General features: G+C 36.4%; 1 protein-coding gene across 1 annotated transcript; it reads left to right on the forward strand.

Moving 5' to 3' along the window:
- The first annotated feature begins 997 nt into the window (after positions 1–997).
- Positions 998–23582, forward strand: LOC132200604 (uncharacterized). The gene is made up of 2 exons (XM_059626202.1): positions 998–1204; positions 22693–23582. The coding sequence occupies exons 1-2, from the start codon at positions 1179–1181 to the stop codon at positions 23114–23116; spliced, it is 450 nt and encodes a 149-aa protein (XP_059482185.1). The 5' UTR covers positions 998–1178; the 3' UTR covers positions 23117–23582.
- The last annotated feature ends 1992 nt before the right edge of the window (positions 23583–25574 follow it).

Genomic DNA, 25574 nt, shown 5'->3' on the forward strand with positions numbered 1-25574 from the left:
ACTCATTCGTATATCTGTGTCGTTTGTATCAAAGGCAGGGCACGCGTAATGTGATTGATCTCGAACCGTAAATACAGTGCGAGTCATAAACAGACACAGAGAGAGCAGCGACAGATGCACTGCTGGCCGAGATAGCCATCGTGGCGCGGGGGTGCACGCGCGTGGTTATGATATTATTTATTACATATTCTATTTGTGTTTCCCACGCAGCATCTCTCGTTCTCTATGTTGTATTAAGCTCTCTCTGCGTAAACACAAATCGAAAGCAGTAACGGAGATTGCTGAGAATCTGAATCATAAAAAAATTCCCTTTTATATAATTATTTTATTTTGAGCCATATTATGCGTTTATAAATTTTTGTGAGTTTAAATTAAATTAAAAATAATAATGAATGTATTGAATTAATAAACTTCAAAACTTAGCCCTTTATCAACTAAAGATTATTTTCTCCATTTTTAATCCATCCATTTTTTAATTATTTCAACAAGTCAATTAACACTTTAAAATCAATAAGGCGAACGTGATTCAATACAATCAACAGACCCAACATTATGTAGGGGAGTGAGTTTTTCTTGCCCTTTCCCTTTTGGGGCAGGAAAATCACACCCATGAACGGCCGAGCTCGAAATTTAGAGGCTTACCTTGTGACGAGTTTCACTTTTCTTCTAAATTTTCGTATATCAACCTGCTCTAAACGGACTTTGGAGGTTCTTGACGACTCGAGCACAGTTAAATTCACTATGAAAACCACTTTCAAGACTTTCAGCTTAGTATTTAATAAGATTTCTATTGAAATCCATTAAAAATGGCAAAAACAGATGTTTTTGTTGACAAAAACACCCTTCCCGCCGCATCTGGAGCCACCGCATGATTTTTCCTTCCAGAAAGTAACAGATGATTAGTATAAGTCACGTGATTTGTCAACCAATAGCGTTCATTTTTTACCAATTCAGTAATGAATCACGTCAAATTGTGAAAAACGCGTGTTTGTTCTTGTACAATGCCATTTTAACGCTATTTTCTAACAATTAACTTTTGAAAATGTCCTGAAAGTGATTGTAACGTGTGTCTAAAGTGTTGTGGGACGATTTTGTGCCATGAAAATTCGGTGGAAGTTGCGGAAATCGACGATAAATTCGCCAAAACTTGATTCACCGGACCAAGGCCTCGGAGCTGCATGGCGGCCGGGACAGGTGAGATTTTGTATGTATTTATTTTAAAATTATTTCTTGCCGTTGTGTCCAACAAGTCAATTTTCGGATATAAGGTTTCGCCAGAACCTTGTTCCGCATGGGGTGTTTTTTTCTACGCGACAATCGCAAGAAGCGCGCATGCCCCGAAGATTATGGCACAAGGGTACTATTATTGTTCCGCACTGATTTTTGTGTGGATGGCTGGAGGTGCGACTTAATGAAAATTACATAAATTTTAGGGTTTTTATCTTGTTTATGTTATGCTACATTCATCTGGACTGATCTGGAAAGATTTATTACAAAGGTAGACATTTGCGAAAATTCAATTTTGAATGTGCAAAAAAAGTTGAAATAAAAATCCAACCTGGAAAATCCCATTCCGAAATTTCGTTTCCAGGACTCTGGATTTTTCTTTCAATGAGAAATTAAAAAGCTCAAAATTCCTTTGTTAGAAAAAATTTGATTGAAATATTTGGCACCCGAGCTGAATTTTTGGGGTAATAGTTGGTCACCGAGAACCTTTTAGCAAGCTATATTTCTATATAAGTAAAATAATAGACATTAAAAAATAAATAATCTGAAAATTAATATTTTCTAATTTCTAAATTTCTTTGTTGATTTTGATATAAAAATAGCGGTGCGTTATTTTATTTCTCGGATGGCTTTTCTTTTAACCATCACAAGACTTTCGCGTCTATATTTGAAATCAACGACCAATAATAGCAGCGTGCAATATTCTGAAGAAAGTCTTTCTTATCGTGGACGCTTCATGCGACTGCACGAACAAAAATTTTATCGGATCGTAGCCTTTAACCATTTGTCACAGGTGAGATTTTCTCCTCGTGAGGCTTTTACATCCAAAAGGGTGAAAAAAACGATCCTCCTCGAGAGCGGGGCTTTCTATTATGTTAAAAATAATTCTTATTCTTCCTTCAATATAATAATATTCGTTTTTTACACCGCTTTTAACTGAGGTAATTTTGCTTTGTTGTTGTCCACACGTATCCTGCACCAGAAGTTTTGTAATTGAAAAAAGCACGCAAACATAGTTTAAATTTGGAAGCGAATTCCTTTTTTGTTTTGTTCACGTTTTCGGCTGTGGTGCGGGCAATTAAAGAGAAATAAATTACGTGCGCTGCAAAATCGCACTCAAAGGGGAAATCGCACACGGGTGCGCGGACGAGAAAGAGCCGCTTCCGCTCTCAAACTTTTTTGATGAAACAAACAGATCGGCGAATACGATAATTATGTTAACAAACGCTGAGAACGAGCACTAATGAGCGTGTTTACGACGACGTCCAACACGCAAAAACAGCCGCAAATATTTAATCTATAGAAATGCATTAACTGTTGGCTAAATTAAAACTCATAAAAGTATGGCTAATGAGGCAATTATTTATTTAATACCGCACAAGTCATGCCATAAATTACATGCCATCAGCACCAAATATTTGTGGTATTTCCAATTATTTTCATAAAATGTGATTCTAACAAGTGAAAAAAAAAAATAATAATAATAAAAGGTGTTTGAAAGAATCAACTTTTATAATTGAACTCTATATATACATCTGATTTTGAAGAAAATTCAAATAATTATCATTCATATTATTAAACTATTCAAACAGTCAGGCCGCATGCTTGATATATTACTTTCTATTTTGATGACGCCTCTCATGAGCTCATTATAATAAATGCAAACAATCTCTGGCACCCCGTTTTCTCGTCCATATCACGCATTTATCGTCGCATCTGCCAACCGATCCGAGGTACAGAGAGCTTTTCTCTCACTCCCTTTCATAATCTCATTTAAACCAATTTGCAGCTCTCAAAGTATATAATCCACTTATTGTTATGGGCTACTGAAAATTAATGATCGAATTTCTGTTTGTGATTCCTCAATTTCTGAAATAATAATAACCAATGCTGAAAAATATACTACACATGTAAAATGTGTCCGAGTTTTGTCCGCAGCTGGTTGACTTTGAGACGAGACTCTCTGTCAGATGGCAATCTTGGCGTGATAATCATCGGAATATTTCGCTCGCTGCCCCGAATAACAAAAAGGTGACATCTATAATGTGTATTATATCCGAGGGTCTATACACCCAAGAGGGTGGCTTTCCTACAACATCAGCGTCGCATTTGAATTGCCAACAATAATGGCAGAGGCCACTTATCAGATCGATCTGAGCCAGAAATAGAAAAAAATATATACAAGGGATAAATTGTGTCTCTCTTGGAGAATAGGAAAAAATACAGGCCCAATTGTATAACATAAAGCCAGAAGAAGGAAAAAAGCTACGGATGGGATTTCTTGTCATGTGATTTCATCCCCTCCTGGCATTGATATTTGATCTTATTTTAGACAAAACACCGTAGAGGGACATAGCTGAAGTATTTCTGTGTTGACAAATATGACTTTTTCAGTAGCCACAGTTAAAATTTGACAATTCTATGCAATTGAGCAGCAATTTAAATGATTTTGAAAAAGTATTTTATTATTATTTTTATTAGAAATTTTGGGCGTTTCATAATAAAATCATTACCGACCAATGAAGTTTGCCTTCAGTTTGCGGCCTAGCGGAAAACACGCAGAATGCAATTCTCGGCTCTCCGCAAATCGTTCCGCAAATAAACGGTTGCCAGACTTCTACCCTTTTTGCTCTCTCAATATATAAATTTCCACTTGAATCGCAGCTATACACAAGCTTGAAAACAATTTCATCTTCATCAAAATGCATTTTTGATTTTATTTTATCTTCTTGAAAACTGCGTAAATGCGTCGTTTTTCGAGCGCGCAGATGTCACATTTCAATAATTTAGGAAAAGCGCGCGACAGGGGAAAGCACTTGTTTGTGTATTCAGACAGATGTCCCAGAATTCATTTCCAGCAGCACAGAAATATAAGTCATGTCTTCTTTACGTATTCAAACATCACTGCTGTCGCGTCACTCTAGCTCAATTCCAAAAAAGGTTCTAAATAATTCACGTAAATGCTTCCATACGCCTACATTTTATTCGCAGCGGAAGATAAAAATAGTGAGCTTGGAAGTGCAAATAAAAAGATAAGATGTGATCATTTTTTTTTTTTTTATATCAGTTATCTATAATTTCATATAAAACTGATATCAGATTTCTTTTGACATTTTTATATGTTTATTCTAAAGCCTTTTCCAAATATTTAAGATTTTTTATAATATAAACCTTTCTTTATACTTTTTAAAGGGTAATGTACTTGTGAAAACCACTCTGTGCTAATAAAAAAATCGGGCAATGACTGTCAAAATCAATTAAGCTCTTCCTTCAGAAGTCCGAAAGGCAAACAGGCTGCGATCGTCGGCTGCAGTCGCGATAAAATAATATTAATAATGGCGAGTGTTTGGTGGAGCCACGCGACTCCCTTAATCCCAGCACGCCGCTATCAGTTGTGATAATATTGCAAGAGCTCTGCATGCGCTTTTCGTGGGAAGAGCACACACACAGCATCACCAATATCAAGTCAAGGGTTGTCGCAGGACACGTGACCAGCGACGAAAGTAAATCCGTCCGCAGCACGCCTCCTATATTTATTTATGAATAAACAAACACCACACATACATATTATACTCATGCATGCATAAATATCAAATCAAGAATGGAGTGTGAGAGGGAAATGATAGCGGGACACTCGTAATCCTTTGGCAAACAAATCCAAATCAACGTCCAACGGCTTAATTAAAATCAGATTGATCATCCACAACTTGCAAAATTGTTTAAAATTTTTAATTTCTTCATTTAAACACAAACATATATAAAAGTTATGTATTTTACTAATTGAATGTAGCATTTTACATTATATTATAAAGATTATTCACCATAAATGTAATATTTTTTTTTTAATGATCGCGAATTTTTTTTAAATTAATAAATATAATATTGATAAATATAATTATAATTATTTATGTTCATCATATTTTCATTAAATTTTTTATTAACTTGTAATAGTCAAGTCTGAATGATTTGTTTTTACAGCCAATAAATATTTAAAATATACAAATAAAAAACAACAAACTAACTCATCACACATGAACTGCGAGCTTTAAATTTAAAACTAAATTTAAATTTAATTAGAATAACTTTAGTTCTCACTATATTAAAATAAACAATATATCTAAATGTTAAAATTATTGTTTGGAGTATATGCATATTTTTAAACTAAGCTTTTCCAGCAATATAATTTTCATTAAAAAGGATTATATAAATTAAGAGTACAATTAGCCAATAAGTAACAGCAGAATTATTATGTTTTTGTTGCCTATAAACAAAAAATTAATGCTGAAACGACATTGGACTTCGGACTGATTAGACAAATATAATATGATGTGTTAATGGAGAATAAATATATAAATGAAACATCAAACTCTACAGATCATAGACCATGATCTGCAAATGAACATAATAAAAGTATAACACTTAAAAAAAGATTACAAATCCCCGTCAGTTACACAAAGTGCATATATCTCTCTCACAAAACAATTGGTACGATAATGCACTCGGGGGCGAAAAAATGAAAGATGAAATCGAACTACTCTGGCTTGTTATGCGGCCGCACGCGAATGAAACAAAAGGGTTGCGTGCTTTCTCTGGCGGCCGCCACGACGGTGAACAATAAAACACAGATCACAGCAGACAAAGAGAGAAAAACTGCAAAAGTCAAGTGCGCGGTGCAGAGCAAAAAGAACATCGGGGATCGAGTGAAATAAATAAAAGCGCGATTGCGCTCATCAGCATATATTACGGCGCGTGTCGCCGACGGGCCCAACAATGGAGCGTCTCAGCTGTTGGCCCTGCACGCCGCGAACGGAATAATGGCTTGAGCAGGGTGGTTTCTGCCCCATTAGCTCTGGCGCTCTGCCGATGACATTAGCGGAACAAAAATAATATGGTCGCGTCCACGCCTACACTTTTGATGCTAATCACTTCCCTCGCGCGCTCTCTTCCTCGTTTTACACCGACCGCACATAAAACAACATGCACCTTATAATTCTTTGTGCTGAAGCTGCCTGTGAAAGAGACAAAGTGCCGCTTTTGTAAAATTTGCCTATTTTCCCCCTCCCCTCTTTACTTGATTGGTTTGTGTATAAAAAAGTGCAGAAAAATTAACAAAAATTATTTTTTCAATTAATTATCTTCCTAAATTTAAGAAGTGCATATAAATTTTCCCAAATTTTTGAACACTTCATTAATGGCAAATCATGCCATTAAATTGCTAAAAATCTTTGATTGATTTTTGAGTGAAACATCATTTTTAAAATTATTATTATTATTTTTTAATAATTCTTTGATATATTTGGATTTGCACATGAAGACGTCATGCGTCTTCATATGTAAGTTTAAAAATCTTCAATGCAAATGGAAAAAAGTTATTTAAAATAATTCAGATTGAAACTGCGATTCACCACAAATTTGCTTCCTTTGTATGCAGTTTCTATATCTATACCTTCTCTGTATTCCCTGACATAAAATATTTCCTTCTATGCACACAGGCCACGAGGAGGCCTTTGTTTTTGTTCATCGGCAGGCAGCGGAGAGGATTTTAATTTCAGATTAGCCGCATTAGTAGTTCCTGCGCGACGCCAATAAAACTGCGGCGCTTTTAAATTTATAAAAAAGCCCCGGCTTATCGACGCGAAAGATCAGGCGCTTTAATTTTCGTCCGTTTCCGATGCCTTTGTCCAAAAATGTTTTATCACCTACCTGAAACGCGAGACTTCTGTTCCAGTTGAAGCTAAAAAGTACGCACATTATTATTATTTTTTACTTTTATTTTTTCATTATTTAATTTTTTTTTTCAAAATTAATTAAAATAATCCTCTTATTACTTATAGTTTTTACCATAACTACAGAAAAATAGTACAAGTTTTATTATATTAATCAGCATTATCTCGTCCTCTTGTCTTGTTATTGCGATGATGAACATCTTTGTCAGGAAAAGGTGCGCTGCTGCTTGGCGTTTGTTTTCACCAAGAGCGCAGCAGCAGATTATAAAATAACCATCTGGTGCACGCGAAATGATAAAGAAGAAGCTCATAATAAATATCGCGGAGAGTGGGCTTCTTATTATTTTATTAATGCGCTTGAGTGTTTTCATCGCACCGGTCTGAGCAATAATATCGCGTGCTCGTGGGCTGCTTTATTTTGCCGTGTGGAGAAAAGGCCACCCAAAAAAGGAATATAATATATTGAAAGCAGGGCAAGGATGAGAGGAATAAAGAATGGGGATTATGTAAACGCAGGCCAAGGCAGTGGGTTGTAAATTTTATTGCGCGTCCTTCCTTGCAGGCTGAGCATGCACCATTCGCGGGGGCATCTTGCTCGCCGTATCTGTTCAACGCGAGATTATTGAGATATTATTATAATAATATCAGTAAAAGCTAAAGAATTGAGAGTAAACATAATTTATTATAATTCATATTTCAATATTAAATAGAGATGCACTGTGCAGATTGTATTTATTAGTGTTTTTGTCTGTCAAAAATAATTTAAGAAAATTTTACAGGTTAACAATAAAAAATAATAACTTTGAAATTTACTTGTAGATGTAATTTTATTTTGTAAATGAGCTATAAAAAAATAACTCAAAGAAAAAATATTTTTTAAATTATTATTTCAAACGTTTTTATTTTTATTATTTTTATTATTATTATTAAAATTATTATTAAAGCATTGCAAATCCTATAGATTAACGATATTAAAATTTTTAATAATAAAATTTGGTTTTTTAAAAATTATAAAAATTAAATGGATATAAACGTTTCTTATGTTCATATTGTGTCCATAAATCCATATGAATAATGATCCAATTTGGCGCAAAGAGAATATATCACATTGAAAGTATTTGGTCAGACAGATTTTTTCCTCACATAACTTGTGACTCTGTGCATCGGTTTATAATGTTATTGAATTTATACATATATGTATTATTTTAGCCCCAGTCACCGCAGGTCGTTAACGAGCCAACCCCCGCTGATTATGGAAACACAATATAACATTTTACAACCTAGCTCGGGTGTATAGCGGCAGATGGAATCGCGTTTGGAAATACATACAGAAGTGAATTAATTAATTACAAAATTTAGTGCACACCGCTTCTCATTCCGCACACAAACCATTCGCGTTTTACGATTTCCTCTCTCTGAAAAAGGGTTGTCAGCAGCATGGAATATAAAAAGTGGAATAATTTTTTCTGGCTAGTTTTAATTGCAATCGAGCTGGTTTGTCTGCTGCTGCTTTTGAGTGATTTTCGTGATCATGACATGGGCCATTATATTTTACGACCTTTTCAAAGTGGCTGCTGATTTTCGTGCATGCGCGGATATATCTTGATTTCCACTTCCACACATTAATATAGAAACACCGAAAGTGAAATTTTTCGCTTCCGCATTATTCGGTTAAAAGCAAAATTATTGTATAGAACAACTTCATTACGTACGAATGTAATTGCATTCTGATTTTCCGTGAGTGTCCGGCTGAAAAACAAGTCAAACGCGATAATTGCCGGTTTAACGACCTATACACCTCGCCTCGTTAACACACGAGCGTGCGGTGAGAAAATTTTGGAAACTGCCCAAGCCGAGCGAGAGCAGGGCGATTGTTTGCCCAGCGCGGTGGCCGCCAAAGGAAATCTTTAGCGCGGGCAAATATTTGTAGGATAAATATATCACAAAGGGCGGTTACCTGCCGCGACGAACAAGCGTTATTCCCTGCAAGATTTGCAAACACAAAGAAAATATTGGATTTCATAAGCACGCACGTTTCCACCGGCCAGAGATAACAGATGGTTTCCTCTCGTGTTTGCCTTCGTGTCAAAAAAGCATTTTGAAATATTTATGGTCTCATACAGGGACAAAACGTATATATTTGTGTCCCCAAATAAAACAGCTGTTTCATAAAGAAAATACCATATTTTTTTTTCTCATTTCGGATAGTTTTATATAACGCACTATTTTTTTCAGAATCACTTGTAATTTTAAAGCTCAAAAAACGTTCAAATGTTTATTTAACCCTTCATCTAAGCCACAGCGAACACAAACTGGCTGAAATTTGATTTACGAGCTGCTTTTTCCGAGCTGGGATATGGAGTGTTTGCCGACGGATTTACCTGATGTGCGCAGAGCACAAAAGCATGTGTGCATCTCGCTCTCTGTGTTGACTTTCGGCCCAGGTGTACACGCATGTGATGCATCTTGTTTGACGAGATGGAAAACGATCATCATCATCATCCATGTTAAAAAGCCCCGCCGACACAAGTCAAACACTTTTAACACACAACCGCCTTATTTGGAAAAAAATATAAGGCGAACCTTGGCGGACCTTTATATTCTCAGCACCTTATTACTTATGTTCGTATTGAAATCTTTAAAGCGGTTTAAATGTTGAACGAGAGAGCAAATAAATGGGAGAAGTATAAATGCAGCAGTTGTTGGCCGTTTATTAAAATCGTGCTGCACGAAGGGATGATTGACGTGCAACTGCTGACAATTAAAATATTATCAGCGGCGCAGAGTGCGGACGGGGGAGCGAGAAACAACCCTTTCGTCGCTGCCTCTCCACGTTTTAATAATACAATCGTCAGGAGGCGTCCAATTGCGAGAGGAAAACTCGTATATTAAGCAAAAGCGACGCTCCTCAGATTTTTTAATTAACTCTTCCGGCAAAACATCTGTTTCCAAAACATCATTGATACATTCCTTATACATAGGTCATTAAATATTTTTTTTTTATAAATTCTTGAATTGCAATTCTTGATTAGTAGTATTGATTAGTATAAATTTTGCCCAATTTTAAAGATAAAATTATAATTACAAAACTCAAGCTAGCCGACAACAACAAAACAATAAGAGCTTCGGAAAAAAACAGGCTACTAAATGGAAGTTGATAATTTTCCAATTATTATTCTCCAAAACGATTTATTGCTGTGTTTTCCTCAAATTAAAATGGAAGAAAGAGAAGTGCGATACCATAATAACTTTAATATGCCGAGTCAAGATTTTTACTCTGCTAATATATTCTTTTAAGTGATTTGAACTCAAATTCTGTGCTTCCTTGGATTAAATTAAATTTTCGCTGTTGCCTGTTGAATAGATCCAATAAGTCTCAAACCAACGATTGATTGTGAGTAATTTTGTCTTTGATCGTGTCTCTTTTGATGTCCAGCGTTTTTGTAGAACCCCTGTTCATTTTGTGTATAAATAAAAATAATTTAAAGATTTTTATGTACCCCAGTAAAATATATAAAAATATTTTCCATTATTTGCTACATAATTCAGCCTTCATCAGAAAATTTTTCTTTCATCTGATTCCAGTGAAATAATTAGTAATTGACTATTCTTTTCATGAAGGAGGTTCAGGACGAAGTGGCGAGCTCAACAAATTAGTCCGCGGTGCGACCGCGAAACGAGCGCAGCGCTTTGGTCGAATTAAGGAGAAATTCCCGGCGCTGAGAGAGAGCATAATAAAATCCCTCCTGTACGTTTGATGCACATCAAGTTGATATAAAAAAATACCACTACCACCGCGGCGGCACCCCTCTCCAGATTGCCACCAAGCCCCGCCCCGCGCGCGATATCAAGCGCTCTGGTCGCGTTTTTCGCCGCCGCGGCCGGGCACGCGCGCACTCTTTTTTTATCGACGCGCGAGATGCTGCTCTCTTTTCTTCTCCACGGACTAGCCATGGTGAACATCGCGGCCGCCGCCAACGGTGCATCCCGTGTTGAACGCCGCGGCCGCTTGTTGACACTTTGCTCAACCACCACCACTCTTGTCCCAGAGTTGGCAACGATGCCCTTTTTGCGATTTGCGACACAAATAAACACGCCCTCCCTCAAATCCGAAATGCATTCCGCAAGCAGCAGATTTTCCTGCATGTGAGTTCCATTGTAAAAAAATATTTTCGGTTTTAAAAATTATAGTTAATTAAATTTTTTAAGAGTTCCTTGTACAATGACAGTTGATCATCATTTTATTGAGGTGGTGCAACTTTAAGAGTTGATTGAAAATAATCAACTGTAATTAGAAGTAACAAATAATAACACGTATAAATATAAATAAATGAAAACATTGTCAATTAGTGCGGAAGAAAAAGATGTACCAGAGTAAATTGATGATATATAGTCCTCTTGCTACGCGTCCAATAAATGAATAAAAAATTTACACATAGAATTATTGTGCGTAATTATGGATCACATCATTTAAGTTTTAAAAATAACTGACGGGAAGATAAAAATAACACGGTCAAAATTTTAGTATAAATTTATTTGGGGTGGCAGATTTGGAGTATTACTCAAGAGAGAGTGAAAGTAACAATATTTTTCATTTAATTGCAAACATTCAAGGACTTTTTAAGTTTGAAATTTTCTTTCTGAATGTTAAAAAAAATACGGTATTAATAAACAAGCGTCTAATTGTTTTGATTCAATTTATCACCAGCATCACACCACAAGTGGCAAATGAAGACGAAACGCTGCTGGAGCATCTCAACAGTGCTCGAGCGCGCAATTAAACAGGCCCTCCACACTGTGCACAGAGCTGGCGCGAGATCTGGTACCTGTCAGCCGTCGGGAGATTAATGCTGACGAATTAAGTGCACTTTCTTATCACCCTGCGCTTTCTCTCTTAAAAGCACTGCTACTTTTCTCCAACCCTATGCGTGGGCATTCTGCGCGCATCGCATAAAAATTAAATTTATATATTTTTCTAGAGTAATATTTTTTTTAACTTAAAATTTGATTATAAATGCGTTTCTATATATTTAAAATTTAAAAAAATATTCTATGTAGCAAGTCCTGATAGTAAAAATGACGAATTTCAAAGGAAAATAATTATTTGATATCATTTATTTTAATATTGACATTGCACATCTCTCACAACACAAACAAAAATCTGGGCGTGTGCTGCAAGTAATGAAAACGAGCAGAAGTATTTTCCGGGCCAGCGGGCACCTCGACTCTCTCAGAAACAAGAGGGTGCTGCGCAGAGGGCGAAACGATCCAGCAGAATTCACCCCCAACTGATGCTAATAATAAAGAAAGAATTTGATTGACAGCTTATCCTGATTAAAACCCAACAGCTCTTTATCTCTCTCGCTGCACTTTTCTCGTTTCGTCTGAATTTTTGTTCCAATTTTTTTTTCGGTGGACGCTCGCGAGACGATGACAAAGTAGCCGGCGGGTCGTAATCCCTCGGCACTTTGCGACACAGCACGGCTCGGCGTGCTTGACACAACTGCCCTGGATGTTTACAACAGAAATAAATAGGCGCCATTACAAGCCCGGGATTAGGAGCTGCGCCATTCTCTCTCGGCCTCGCTTTTTAATCAGCCCAATTTTTCTAAATCCGAATTAATGGGATCCTTTCTCGCAAAGAGCGATCGAGTTTGGTCGGACGAGACGGAGCCCCTGCTGCGTATGCAACCGGATGGAAAGGCATGTGCGGCGGAGCAGAAAACCTTCAGGGGCTGAGCAGTTTCAAAACAAAAACATCAAAGGGAAGAGCTGATGAAAGAAAATATAAAAAATTAAGAAATTGCAGGGATAATTTTATTTTGAAAACAGACTAAATGATTTTTGTTTTATTTTTTTAATAAGTGCTAACAATAAGTAAGAATTATTTTTCGCATTTATTTTCTTTTTTTAGTTAAAGTAACAACTCGTTTGGCGCGCAAAACGTCTGCTTTCTCAGTTGTTGCAAGCGCGCAGATACGAATTTCTGTATACGCAGTGAGCGCGGACGAAGGATTAGATTTCAAGCATTATATCCGTTGGTAAACATGAACATTAAGAGTTAGGAAAAGTGATATAGCACTCACTAAAAAGGACCGTTTCGGAAACAATGCCGGCTCGTAATCAGATATATTCACAGTGCAGAGCTGAGCAGAGTATAGGAGGGAAATAAAATACAATGAAATGTCATAAAGTCTTCGTTACGTCCACACCTCACGTTCATCCTGCGTGACTTGCACAAAAAAGGGATTTTAATGCTCGATTATCGCCCCCGTCCGTACACCGCACGAAAACAATGATATAAATAATGACACTTTCGTCCGCTTCCTGCTCAGCACGCGTCCGACGACGAGATGCGAAAAGCAAATAACAAACTAAATAAATCCAAGTCTCCAAACGGATCGATGCGATCGCCTGCAACAACCAGAGCTCTGAGTATGGAGGGTGTCACGGTGGTCAGCTGCACGCCGCTGTCTGTCACCCCGCAATTTCCACCCCGCAACACGAGAGGGACTCAAATAGAGGTTGCTTCCCAGCTCTGTCCTTTATGTTCGCTTTTCTATTTACTTTTTGAAAAATTAGCAACCACAATGAGTCTCAAACACTTGTAGTACTTGCTGGTGTGCGCACTTCAAGGTAATTAAAAAGTTGAATCTTAAGAACTAATAATAATTAAATATTATCTTTTATAAAGTTTTAAATAAATTATACAATACACGTTTTAAATATAAATTTAAAAAAAAATGTCATTTTTATATCGAATACTAAAAATACAAAAAAAAAAAAATTATTTGATATATAGAAAAGAGATTATTTAATTTAAATGGTTCCAACATTGAAAACATGTTGGTTTCTACTTTTAATGAATAGATTAAAAGACAAAAAAATATACACACACATGTCACTTTGAGGGAATTTTTGTTAATAATGCCTCTATAGTCATTAGAAGAAAATCCTTGCAAACGGGATTAGGGTGTCCGTTTGTGTTCATATGAATGTAATTAAATTTTAAATTAATATGGAGACTGGCCGAGACTGTAATGTTGAATATACATTTGATACAAAAAATTAATTTAATAATTGTAATTGAAGTAAAGTAAACATTGTACTAGATTTTATGAACAGATATAGAGCTATATTGTTCTATTTGCCAATACAAATAACGTGTTTAAATTTTCAAAAAATTTTGAGACTCCGTTTGCAAATTTTAGCTCGCGTATATCTGCGTGGGAAAATTGGACCTAGTTCGACCTCTAGAGCTTTGGGGTCTCTCTTTCCCTCTATTTCTTGACCGCGGCCGCCTTTCGAGAGCGGTCAGCCAGCCATCAGTCATTCTGCCCAACTACACGGTTTTCTACTTAGGCCAAGCGGCCGACCTAGGGTGGGGTCTCGCGTCCTCGGCTCGTCACTATACTCCGACCCAAGTCGTGCAGTCCCGCCGCGACATTGACTGGCAGTCCTGCTACAGCAACCGCGGCCGCCTCCGGGGGCCACGTCGAGAGTTGGCCGCCGCGACGACGAACACACGGTGACCAGTGTAGCAATAAACAGACAGCATTAGCCATTATTTTTATCGCCGGGCGCTTTTTTAATTAGAAGAGCTGCGACTATACACGGATATTTCCCTGCGCTGACAAATGTCTTTGATGACGAGCGAGAATGGGAATTTAGGAGGCAAAAGTTATGCAGGTACAAGCGGCGCAGAGACGACAGACACGTCAATAAATCGACCCGCGGTCGCTGTGTTCAAAGGAGATGTTTACAGTTTTTTTTACATTTTTTGTAATAAAAACTGTGTAAATAAATAGAGAGAGAAAAAGACAAATTCAACAAGAACTGCAAGATAGATTTATTATGCCTATTTAAACAATTTAATATTTACAAAATTATTAATAATTTTGTTTTATAATACTGGAATATTGTGATTTAAAGTAATTAAACTGATTATTGAATTTATTATTTTTAATATTTAAATTTGATGAAATTTATTTTGTCAGTATTTTTTTGTAACTATACAGTAAAAAAATTTGTAATTAAGTTATAAATAATGCCTTTTAATGTTTAATTATGGTTAAACGTCCTATCAATTGTATTATTTAATAATGTAGAGATAAATTGTAATGTATGATGTCACTACGGCAGATAGAAATTAAATTAGTTATTAAAATAAAAAAAATTATAATTTTATTCTGAAGATTCTATTTAATTTAATTGGCACTGTAATAAATTGAAACTTTAATATCATGAATTTTTTAGATTTCAATTTTTTTAATCGAAACAAAATAAATGAATTGAATTTTCTCTTATAAAACACTATATGACAATGATTTTTGGAATTGAATAGTATGGTTTTAAAAGTGAAATAATTATAAATTACAATTTCAAAGGACTCTTGGCGGTTGACGGAGAGTTTGGCTTGAAAACAAAATGAGCTTTTGCCTTTGGTTTGGTCGCCTTTGTGTCGCTACGAAGCGTCCCTGGCAACGGCGGGTGCACCCTTTGTCGAAAGGAGCCGCAAGGGGTTCTTACACGAGAGGATGAATGCATAATGGGCGTCTGTTTGTAATATAAATTCAACACGGCTTTGGACACTGGTCAACAACTGTTCCGAGGGTCCATGCATACAAATTCACATTACGGGCCATACACGCGCGCCTCTGCCTCCCTGAGGACTGCTCTCTTGCTTTAGTATTATTACGCCCGTCCGTCCGTCCGTTCGTTCGTCCGTTCGTACGTGTGTATAGTTACTTCAGACGGACGCACACGGTCGGTCGGGCCGACGTGTAATGGAAACACTGCTCCGTCCGGGGATTAACACGCCAACTCGAGCGCGTGTAGCAAAAAATTACAGTCGACACAGAAAAAGGCGAGGAGGGTTGGTTTGGCTTATGGAAATGCTCTTACATCTGCACAACACACACACCCGCGTGTGTTCTCGTCGTGCATAACACGAGCGATGATGAAGATTATTACATATTCAAACCACCTTCCGAATTAATTTGGACCTTTTTTGCGGCCGCACCCAGTGAGAGAGAGAGAGAGAGAGAGAGAGAGAGAGAGAGAGAGAGATGCGCTAACCAAAGAGCAAGAGGGATGCTGCAGCGCTTGGATGTAGCGAGACTGCGGCAAACAAAAAAGAGCAGATGCTTTGCATATCGTTTTTGTTTGAGATAATTGCTAGAGGACACAAACGATCTGTAAATTCAAGTGAAATTTTTTAATGAAACTAAAGTGGAATTGATTTTTTGTAAAATGTTGCAAAATCTATCTGAACTTCATTTTCTTTTTTTGAATCAATATTCTTTAACAATGTAAAATATTTTTATCTCGTATTATACAATTTTTTTAATGATCGAATTATCATATAATTAAAATTTTGTAATCATTTTCTCTTTCATTTTTTACTTGATTTATGAAGAATATGCAATAATATTAATAACTGGACTTGTGATCCATATGTTTTATAATGATTTTTCGCATTTATATTCGCCACAATTGGATACTTAAGTATAGAGTAGTTATTGTTGATCACCTTTTTAATTCTTTTTAACCGCTGGAAAATTAATCAAATTTACATTTACAAATAATAATAACAATAAAATTTTCATATTAAATTTACGTTTTAGAATTACCAAAAATCACCTTGAAGGAAAATCACCTATTTCACCGCTTTTTCACCTATTTGTGTAAATAAAAACATATTTCAAATAACCTAAATGAAGAAAATTCACCTTTCAACTCTATTCCGAGTATTTTAAACTTACCTTAAAATCACATATTTTCAAAAAAAAAAAAAAAAATGCCAATTTAATTACTTTTTTACAGGAGTATTAGCTTAAAAAATTTGACTGTTTACATTTGACGAAAATTTATTTTTTACCTACTCATTGGCTTTTACACCTGAAATCAAATATTTGTTACATACATATTTCAGCTAAAAAATCACCTATAGATAGATGCATATTTTGCCCATCAAAATCACCTATTTTTTTTTTGCTGGCCTAATTTGTGATATTTTTTTTAATTTAAGAAAAACAGAAAAAAATCTTGTTTTTTTGCTTATCTGTAAAATTATATTTCCACACATTTTTAAAATTGAAAAAGTTTCTTCTGAAAAGCTCTTTTCCGGTTATTATTATTTAATTTTACTTGCTCTTCTTTTTTTTATAAAACTGTATTTTTGAAATTAAAAATAATGATGACAAAGTTATTGATTGATATTTTCTGTTTTGTTGTATGATTAAGTGAAACCACATCAAGTGCAATAATATAATAAAAAAATATATGTATGCCTTAGTATTTCTTATCCGTTTGACACAAAATATACGACTTTTGTTTGGCTTGTTGTACATTCTATTTTTTATTCAAATGAGTTTTGTCAACACTCTCTCGAGCCGCGAACCTTGGACCTTTGAACAATGCAGTTCATTGAAACAATGAGAAGCGCGTGAGCAGCAGGAAGGCGCCTCGAAACAATGCGGCCGAAAAGGGTTTTCCTGCCGGCGTCGAATCGGGAAGCCAGCGAAGCGAGTAGCTCTCGATCGCCATGGTCAATGTTCCCACATTCACGATGGCACATTACGAGCGGCGGGTTTTGAGTTTCAGAGCCGGTCGACGTGCACCTTAATGTGAACCTGACGAAAGGTGACTTCACCGGTCCGGCGCAGGTATAAACCATGCCTCATTAGCGTCGAAAGGGCCGCGGCGGACCGAGTATGGAAAAGTTGTCGCGCGGTGAATCAAACGCAGTGTTTTCGAGAGAGAGATGGAGTCGCCAGATATTGCCTTGTGTGTTTGTTCGGCCGCTCTTTACGACCATCTCGTTTTATTCGTTTCGTCGTCTGCTGCAGAGGGACGCGGAAAATAATATCTGAAATAAAAAGACGCCGCTCCGACAAATATCGTTAATTTCCTCTCTCCTTCTCCGAGGTGTTGGCAGCTTGAAAAATTAATTAGGGGTTGCTTGTTTTTTATTATTTGCGTGGCGCACACATGTCGGCGCGCCGAATTAGAAATTCAAAGCAGGTAATTTAATTTGAATATCCCGGCCGTCAATAAAACAAATACATTTGACCGACGAGGCTGTAGGGCTTAATTAGGAGGCAGCGACACTTTCTTGTTCCAAAATCTGCCCAACAATCTATAAAAAGTACCAAAACTAAATGCTGAAATAAAAACGAAAACGTGATAGCTCTTGTTTTTGTATGTTTTTCCTTCGGCCATATCATCGCGGAGAACAAAGTTATATAACTTCTTGGTTTGCTGCAAAACTTTCTTCGGTCCGCGCGCTTTTGTGCTTTAGGGAGTAAAAAGTTGGAACAAGTGTGTATGGGAGATGTAAATAAGCATAGCGCGGTTAGATTAAAAAGCGGGGCTGCTGCAGTAGTGTAACAAAACATAAGGAAGATGAAAACGCCTGCTTTTTTCCATGTAAAGAGCCGGGAGGTGCAGCAGCAGCGCTTCGGGGTGCTTGGCTTACAGATTACCGCACAGAAGTTGGGAAGAGCGAGCGCTGCTGCCGGTGTGTGGTATATTAATGAAGCTGCGGACTGGTGAAATACGCCGCCGCCGCCGATGAAAAATGCACCGCGCTCTTTAAGCAAAACTTTTTCACCCTCTACCCGTTAAAATGACTGCCATATATAGAGGTGCTTCCCGAGCCTCTCAACCAACAGGAATGCTCATCAGCTAGTTGCAAAACTTTCAAATAATTAAAATTTAATATAAGAAATGTAAGAAAATATACTTTTCATAATTTTTTTCTGTATTTGCGTCAATGCAAACTATGAACTAACTTGTAGTGTTGCCTTATTCCACCATTTTTTTTTTTTTAATTTTCAAACAAATTTTCCAAAATTGAATTAATTTATGAAATTTAAACTAACATTTGGACTAATAAACAACAATCATCAACAGAAATTTATTAGGCACAGTTAATAAGAGCCTGTGTGTGCCACAATACTAAGTTAAACAAAAACAGGTAAATATAAAAATAATAAAAATATCATTATGTTTTAATAATATTGTAAAACATACTGCAGTTTGACCTATAATTAAAAAGTAAATTGATTTTTGATAATATATTAAATAATTTTTGTTCATGAAAAATATTTAAGCTGATTTTTTCTAAATATAACAATCAAGGAAGTTTAAATATTTAAATTTTTTCACCAAAAGATATAAATAAAACAGAATGAAAGCAAATATTATCCACTCTGAATTTTAGTAGCTACCAGATCAAATGTCTCATTTTTCTCGTTCTATATTTGTTCAATGAATATTTAAAAAAAAAAATGATGTCTGAATTTTTATTAAAATATTCTACAAATTGATTTTAAAATTAACCTCCTGCGATGATTTTTTGTTATGCAACCCCGCTGTTCATTTTCGTTGTGCAGGTTGCCTAAGCAATGTGGGTTGTATGCACATGGTGGTGTTGATTTCGGCGTTCAACGCTTCGCAAACTTTCCTTAGCGCTGCGGCGTTTCCAAAGTTATGCAAAGTTGCCGTACGAATATTTTTAAAGTGCGCATTGAAGTAAGTGAGATGGGATGGGGATTTTTCTTTCCGACGGGGGTTGAAATTGGCCGGTCGTGTGTTGATTTGTCGCTGGTAATGAGTTGCTGTAATAATATGGTGTGCTATGGCAAGTGTGCTCAACATTGCACTGTCGTCCTTGGGGGGCTGTAAAGACGGCTCAAGTTTAGATTAAAAAAGCAGCTGTGAATATTTTCCTTCTTTTCCTTCTGCTTTGTCCCCGAGAAATGCGCGCCGCTCTCGCCTGCATAAATATAAACACAAAGTTATAATGGAACACTACGCAGGACGGGAGAAAGAGAGAGAAAAGTGGAGAGAGTAGAAAATGTTTGGGATTTGGCGAACAACATTTCCATTATTCTCGCTCGCTCGCTCGCAGCAAGCTGCTGTTTTATAATTCAATAAAATCACGCTGGGTGACAAAGCAGCATTGTGTCTCGTTGCCATCTCTCGAGTCGTCGCCTCTTATATTCTCGCTCTCTCTCTTCATAATAATTCTGACGAGTGCCGCTGAAGAGAAGAAGAAGAAGAAGAGCTTTTGAGTGGAGGCGACATCGCGCCTCCCCGGAGACGACGCAACTTTCTTCTCAAGCACACTCCGTTGATAATTAATATTAATTGCCTTTTCTTTTCACACCAGCTAGCGGAATGAAATTTAATCTGCTTTTGAAAATTTCCCAACAACTTTTCCGTGCCACTTGGCGAGGGAGAGCCCCTTGTTCCTAAGATTTGCTAAAATCTCGTTTACTCTCCCAAGAACAGCACAGGGGGCGTGCAGTGTACGATGGCGCCCTCAACTTTCCTCAGCCCTTGGGAGCATCATCCCGACCTCTAATTTTGCATCCCATCTTATTCTGAACAAGATTGATCACCACTCGAAATACAATTAAAATGCTCGAGGGTTCTTCACTTCTGTTGCTAAGCCTCACGAAAATTGGATTTTTTACGGAAAATGAAGGAGGATTTGCACAGGCATATTTTTTACGTTGCAGCCTCTTTTTTTGAATTCCATTTTTTTAATCATCTAATTTTTATTATTAATTGATAATTAGATCCTAAAGCTTATGGTGTCATTCAAATTTGAGAGTTTAAAAGACTAAAAGTTATCAATCTTTTTTCAACTTAAGGACTTCAGTAAAATATTATGTAAAGGGGCTTATATTTCTCAATCTTTCATTCTTAAAAAAAAACTTTATTCAACTTCTTAAATATTTTATTTTCATTCAATTTTAAGTGATACTATGCCTTGCGTAAACTAAAAAGTTTCAACGTCACGGTTGATAGATCAAAAAGCGTCAGATTTCGGCAACATTCTCCGTTTGTCTTGTCAGCACCCGAAAATAAAACAGCTCGAGAAAAATTAGGCGGCCAATTAAACACTGCTGTTAGGGCTGTTGGGGAGCGCCGTTCTCTCTCTCAAACTCTTGCTGTGTCGAGAATGTTTACAAGAAGCATCTCGGAAGAAACGCAGCAGAAAATAAAACGGCGTGTTAGAAATTGTTTGACACGTCTCTCTGCTCGCACTACGCCGCGCGCGGCAGGAAGGAAAAAAGCTCGGCGCGCACCGAGGTGTCAGTCAGTCGAACGGAGGCGCGCTTGTCACTCGGCCAAAACCTTGGCGACTGACTCGGATAACTGACAAATGATGTTACTTAAAACTCTCTAAATCCAGCCGCGCGACAGGGAAAAATTAACATTTTAAAGTGTCATTGTGGATTAGGCTTTAAAAATACAACACTCTCGCGCGCCCGCTGCCAAACCATGCAGCTCTAGCTCGGTAGCCGGATTAATTCATCCGCGCATCGAGAAGTGCTGTTACATCTTATTTATGAGTTTGGTCTTTTTTCGAATTAAGCCGGCGGGGTGTCCCATTTCACCGCTTTGGAAACATAATTTTTACTCGAAAATCCCTCTAAAATAATATTTCATGCTTGCCATACAAATCGAGGTAAGCGCCGAGGGATTATTTTGATACTTTTATTTTTAACCTTAATTGAAATCTTAGGACTGTATAATTAATCGACACCGACTTTCACGCAGGAATTCCTTGGTTGTGGAAACCGGAGATTGGGAAAAATGCTCAGTCCGCAAACGTACCGTCGGAATTTCTAAGCGAGAAGGGTGAAAAATGTCCTGGAAATCGATATTTGCGGCGGGTGCAGCGCGAATGACAGCGCTCGCAGATTATGTTTATGGGTGTAAATAATGCGTTCGAGCGTCGCGTGCATTGTTTTAATTCGCGTTGAATTTATGGGGCCACTGACAATCGCATGCACACCAAATGAAACACGTACTTTGCCATCAGTTGAACACGACCGGCCACTTGGCGCTGTCACTATAGACGCGACATAAATCCACACAGCTCGATGTTTGACCCGAAATTATTGCCTGCTGGACACACCAATTGAATTAACACTTTTAATCAACCAAATTTAATAAAAGATTTTATACAGGCCCTTTACTATAGGGCTTAATTTGTAAAAGTAAAATAAAAAAAAAATAGGAAGTTGTTGTTTTCTTTGTATTTCAACAATATCTCTAGGATTTATACATAATTTATCCCACAACTATTCATTGCGTTTAATAAATATTCAATTATTATTCCCGTGCATTTGTTTTAAGTTATCATTATTATAAAATACATATACTTTCTATATATAATAATAATTAAAATAAAATGCCCTACGATTAATATTTGTGGCAACAAGTTAATATTTAATATTACACTTCCAGTATAACAGTCAAGGGACTATGAAGTATTCAATAATATTTTAATTCATCTTTGATGCAAAATATTATTTAATTTTAAAATAATTCAAATTTAATATTAATGCTATTTAGTTAAAACTTCAAATTTAAATAATAGAAATAAAAAAATATATGAATAGAATGATAAAAAAGCATAGCATATTAAATATTCTTTTTAAATAATTATAATTTAATTAATTGCAATATTTATTACTATAATTTACTTTGCTATGTATGTAAGTGTTATTTTATATTTAGAATACTTATTATGCCCCTCATTGCTTCTGGTACCAAAATTTTTATGCAAAATTTTTTCATAATTTTAACCAAACTATTATCAGTAAAAGAATAATAATTTAAGGCACTTTTTTATCTTTATCGTTAAATATTCATAAACGTATTTATTAAATAAGGGTGATATTAACTTTTGATTTTTAGATTTTTTATTTTTTAGCAATGGAAAGAGCACCGGTGTGATGCTGGTTGGTCTGCTGGGGACCACCTGTTCTGTTTGGTGTAGCCAGGACGCACGGAGGTCTCGGCCATCCGTCATCGGCGCCGCTCCAGAGTGGCCTCGCGTGACGTCCGTTCGTCCGTCCGTGCGTGTCCGAGGACCGGCCGCTCTCAACCGGTCGATGGCCACGCCTCAAGCACGTGTTTCAGGTCGAAAAAGGACCTCCTTGAGGCGTGGTCTGCACCTGACACGAATGCTTATGTGCAACACCAATATGGCCGCCCATTACATGACCCCTTGCGTGATCCGCGCCCGGCATGCCATGCACGACACCTCCCCGCGACAACTCTATTTTCGCGCCGAGCCACTTTTCGCAACTCGCGTTTGTTTTGATATGATTTTGTCTGTGCGAACAAGAAATTAGTTGCGTTGTTTATCTCTGATTGACACGGCAGTAATTTTGCAATAATGGTATAAAATCAAGGCAGCCTTCAATTGAATTAATTTTCTGTTGTGGAGTAAAGTGTTTTTCAATTTTTGCGCGAGTACTTTTTCTTGTATCTGCTGTGAAGTGTGTAATTATATCTGCGAGCAACCGACTTGCTAATTATCCTTTCTAAAGTGTGAGATATTCTCGCTTTGAATCGTGCACAATTATGCAATTTTACGGTCTGCCAGCCCAGCAAGTGCTGCTTGTTAGTCAGATGCTTTCAGCAGATTATTAGACACTGACTTGTTTCCTCTTTTTAACAAATAACTTAAAAATACGTAAATAATAATACAATATTAAGAAGAGGCAAAATTCAGTCTCTTCCAAAAAATTATTATGAATTAAAATTCCATATTTCAAACCAAATCAGGTCTGATTAAAGCGCTCTTTTGTTTTTCATTATGCTCTCCTTAACCGGCGCTGTCCATTTTTTGTCTGAATTTGCACATGGCCGCCTTAAGGTCTCCATCCTTGATTTGCATTCGCTGATCGTGTGCTGCATGGGAATGAAAACCGCGTCGAAGCAGCAAACTCAGTGCTTTCCGACTCGAAGGTTTCTCAAAGGTTGCGCGTCTCGTTCGTGTATTATGTTTCAGCCGGTGCTGCCCCCTTGTCCTCAAGGCCCAAGTGGTCAGGCAACTTCTTGTTTGTTTTTCAGTCACACTCGGTGAGGTGCGCGCACCGATATTATTATACATCTGCTCCCCTTGAGAAAGTTCAATGTGCATAATTATATTAATAATATATTTTTATCAAAATTTTTATATGAACAAAATTAAAATATTCTTAGTTGCTTAAGATAATTGAATGAATAGTTTGTGGAATGATGATAATCAAAACATATTTACACATTTGTTTGAGATATAGTATTTTTTTATTATTATAAACTAAATTTTTATTTTTCAAATAGTTGCTAGTGTGCGTGAGTTTTTTATTATATAGTGTAGAGTAGTTTTGAATAATTTATTGAGCATAAATATTTATTCTATTTCATTATAATCTTTCACATGTTCAAAAGTAAAACCAATAATTCTCAATTATAAATTAAATATCATCCCAACACTGATCAGCATTCAACAACATCAATATTTACAGATTGTCCTTCGATAAAATGTACGCGATTGATAAATTAAATTATAATATTGAGTTATATTTAATAATAATTTCCATGGAATTTTCCTGTTAGAGTTTGTCTGCTGCATTTGTATCACACAGCTCATCAAACTAAAGATTTTAAATTTGCATATAAAATAAATATGTTAATCCAATTAACTATTAAAAAACTTTGAAAACAAAAAGTCTCTCTTGTTATATACGGTAATGCTAATCTTCATTCAATGCGTTTATTTTTTTAATGGTTTGGAGGCTCTTTTTGTCGTGAGTGCGACTTTGCTGGCATGTCAGATTTCATTAGTTGGGCTGCTATAGGGCAGAGGCCGAAGTTCTTATTGCAAGGGCTCGTCCCGTCTCTGTATACTGACGACGACGAAGAGCAGCAGATAGTCAAAGACAATGGAAAATAGCGCCGACACGACACGGTGTCGTTCTCCTTACGCGGCTCAGCCCTTTTATTTCAAATTAAATTCCAACACTGGTGTAAGCGCTGCTCTCTTATTTTGCATTGCGAAGGCACAAGAGAGCACGGAATGGGAATATAAGAGAGCCGGCGAAATTGCTCGCTCTGGCCGTCATCAAGCGCAGGGGCGCGCAATAAAATCCAGCTCGCCATTCCACCCGTGTTCGACATCGCAGCAGCAACTTCTCCACAACTTCTCTGTCGTCATTCTAGAAATAAAATTAAAACCTTTACTGCGCGGACTGAGATTTAAATAATATTCAATTGCTTCTTCAATTTGAAAATAAAAAAAAAGATAAAGGAAAATAAGAATAACATAAAATTTTAGCATTTACATAAGACCGAAGAGATTCGAAATTTTCTTTCTATGTAGATTTCTATTTGATCAAGTTTATTATAAATACAGGTAATGAAGTTAAAAAAGAAAATATTCTTTATGCATATTTGTAAATAAATTTAGCTGCCCCTTAAATTATTTAGCAATTACAAGTATACGGTTTAATAAAAACTAAAAGATGTCGTAGCATTACTAATGGGGTTCATTTTAATGAAAAGAAAAATTTCTGTTTTGTATTTCGTAGAATTCAGTTGATAGCATTATTTTGAGACTATTTTCAAATAATTCATTGACGAACTGTTGAATTAATTCTTCCATATAAATTTTGTCCTTATAGTAAGCCAATATTTTTTAAATAATAAATATTTCATAGAATAGTTCTGTTCTGTTTTCAAGAACTTTTGGAGCAGGCGGCAGATTTTTTCCATTTCTTATCTTGGTCGTTTTGCTCTCCTTTTCTCTCTCCCCATAGCTGCCTG

This window comes from Neocloeon triangulifer, unplaced genomic scaffold (assembly GCF_031216515.1).
Source record: "Neocloeon triangulifer isolate White Clay Creek 2 clone unplaced genomic scaffold, ASM3121651v1 ptg000014l, whole genome shotgun sequence".
Lineage (NCBI taxonomy): Eukaryota > Metazoa > Arthropoda > Insecta > Ephemeroptera > Baetidae > Neocloeon > Neocloeon triangulifer.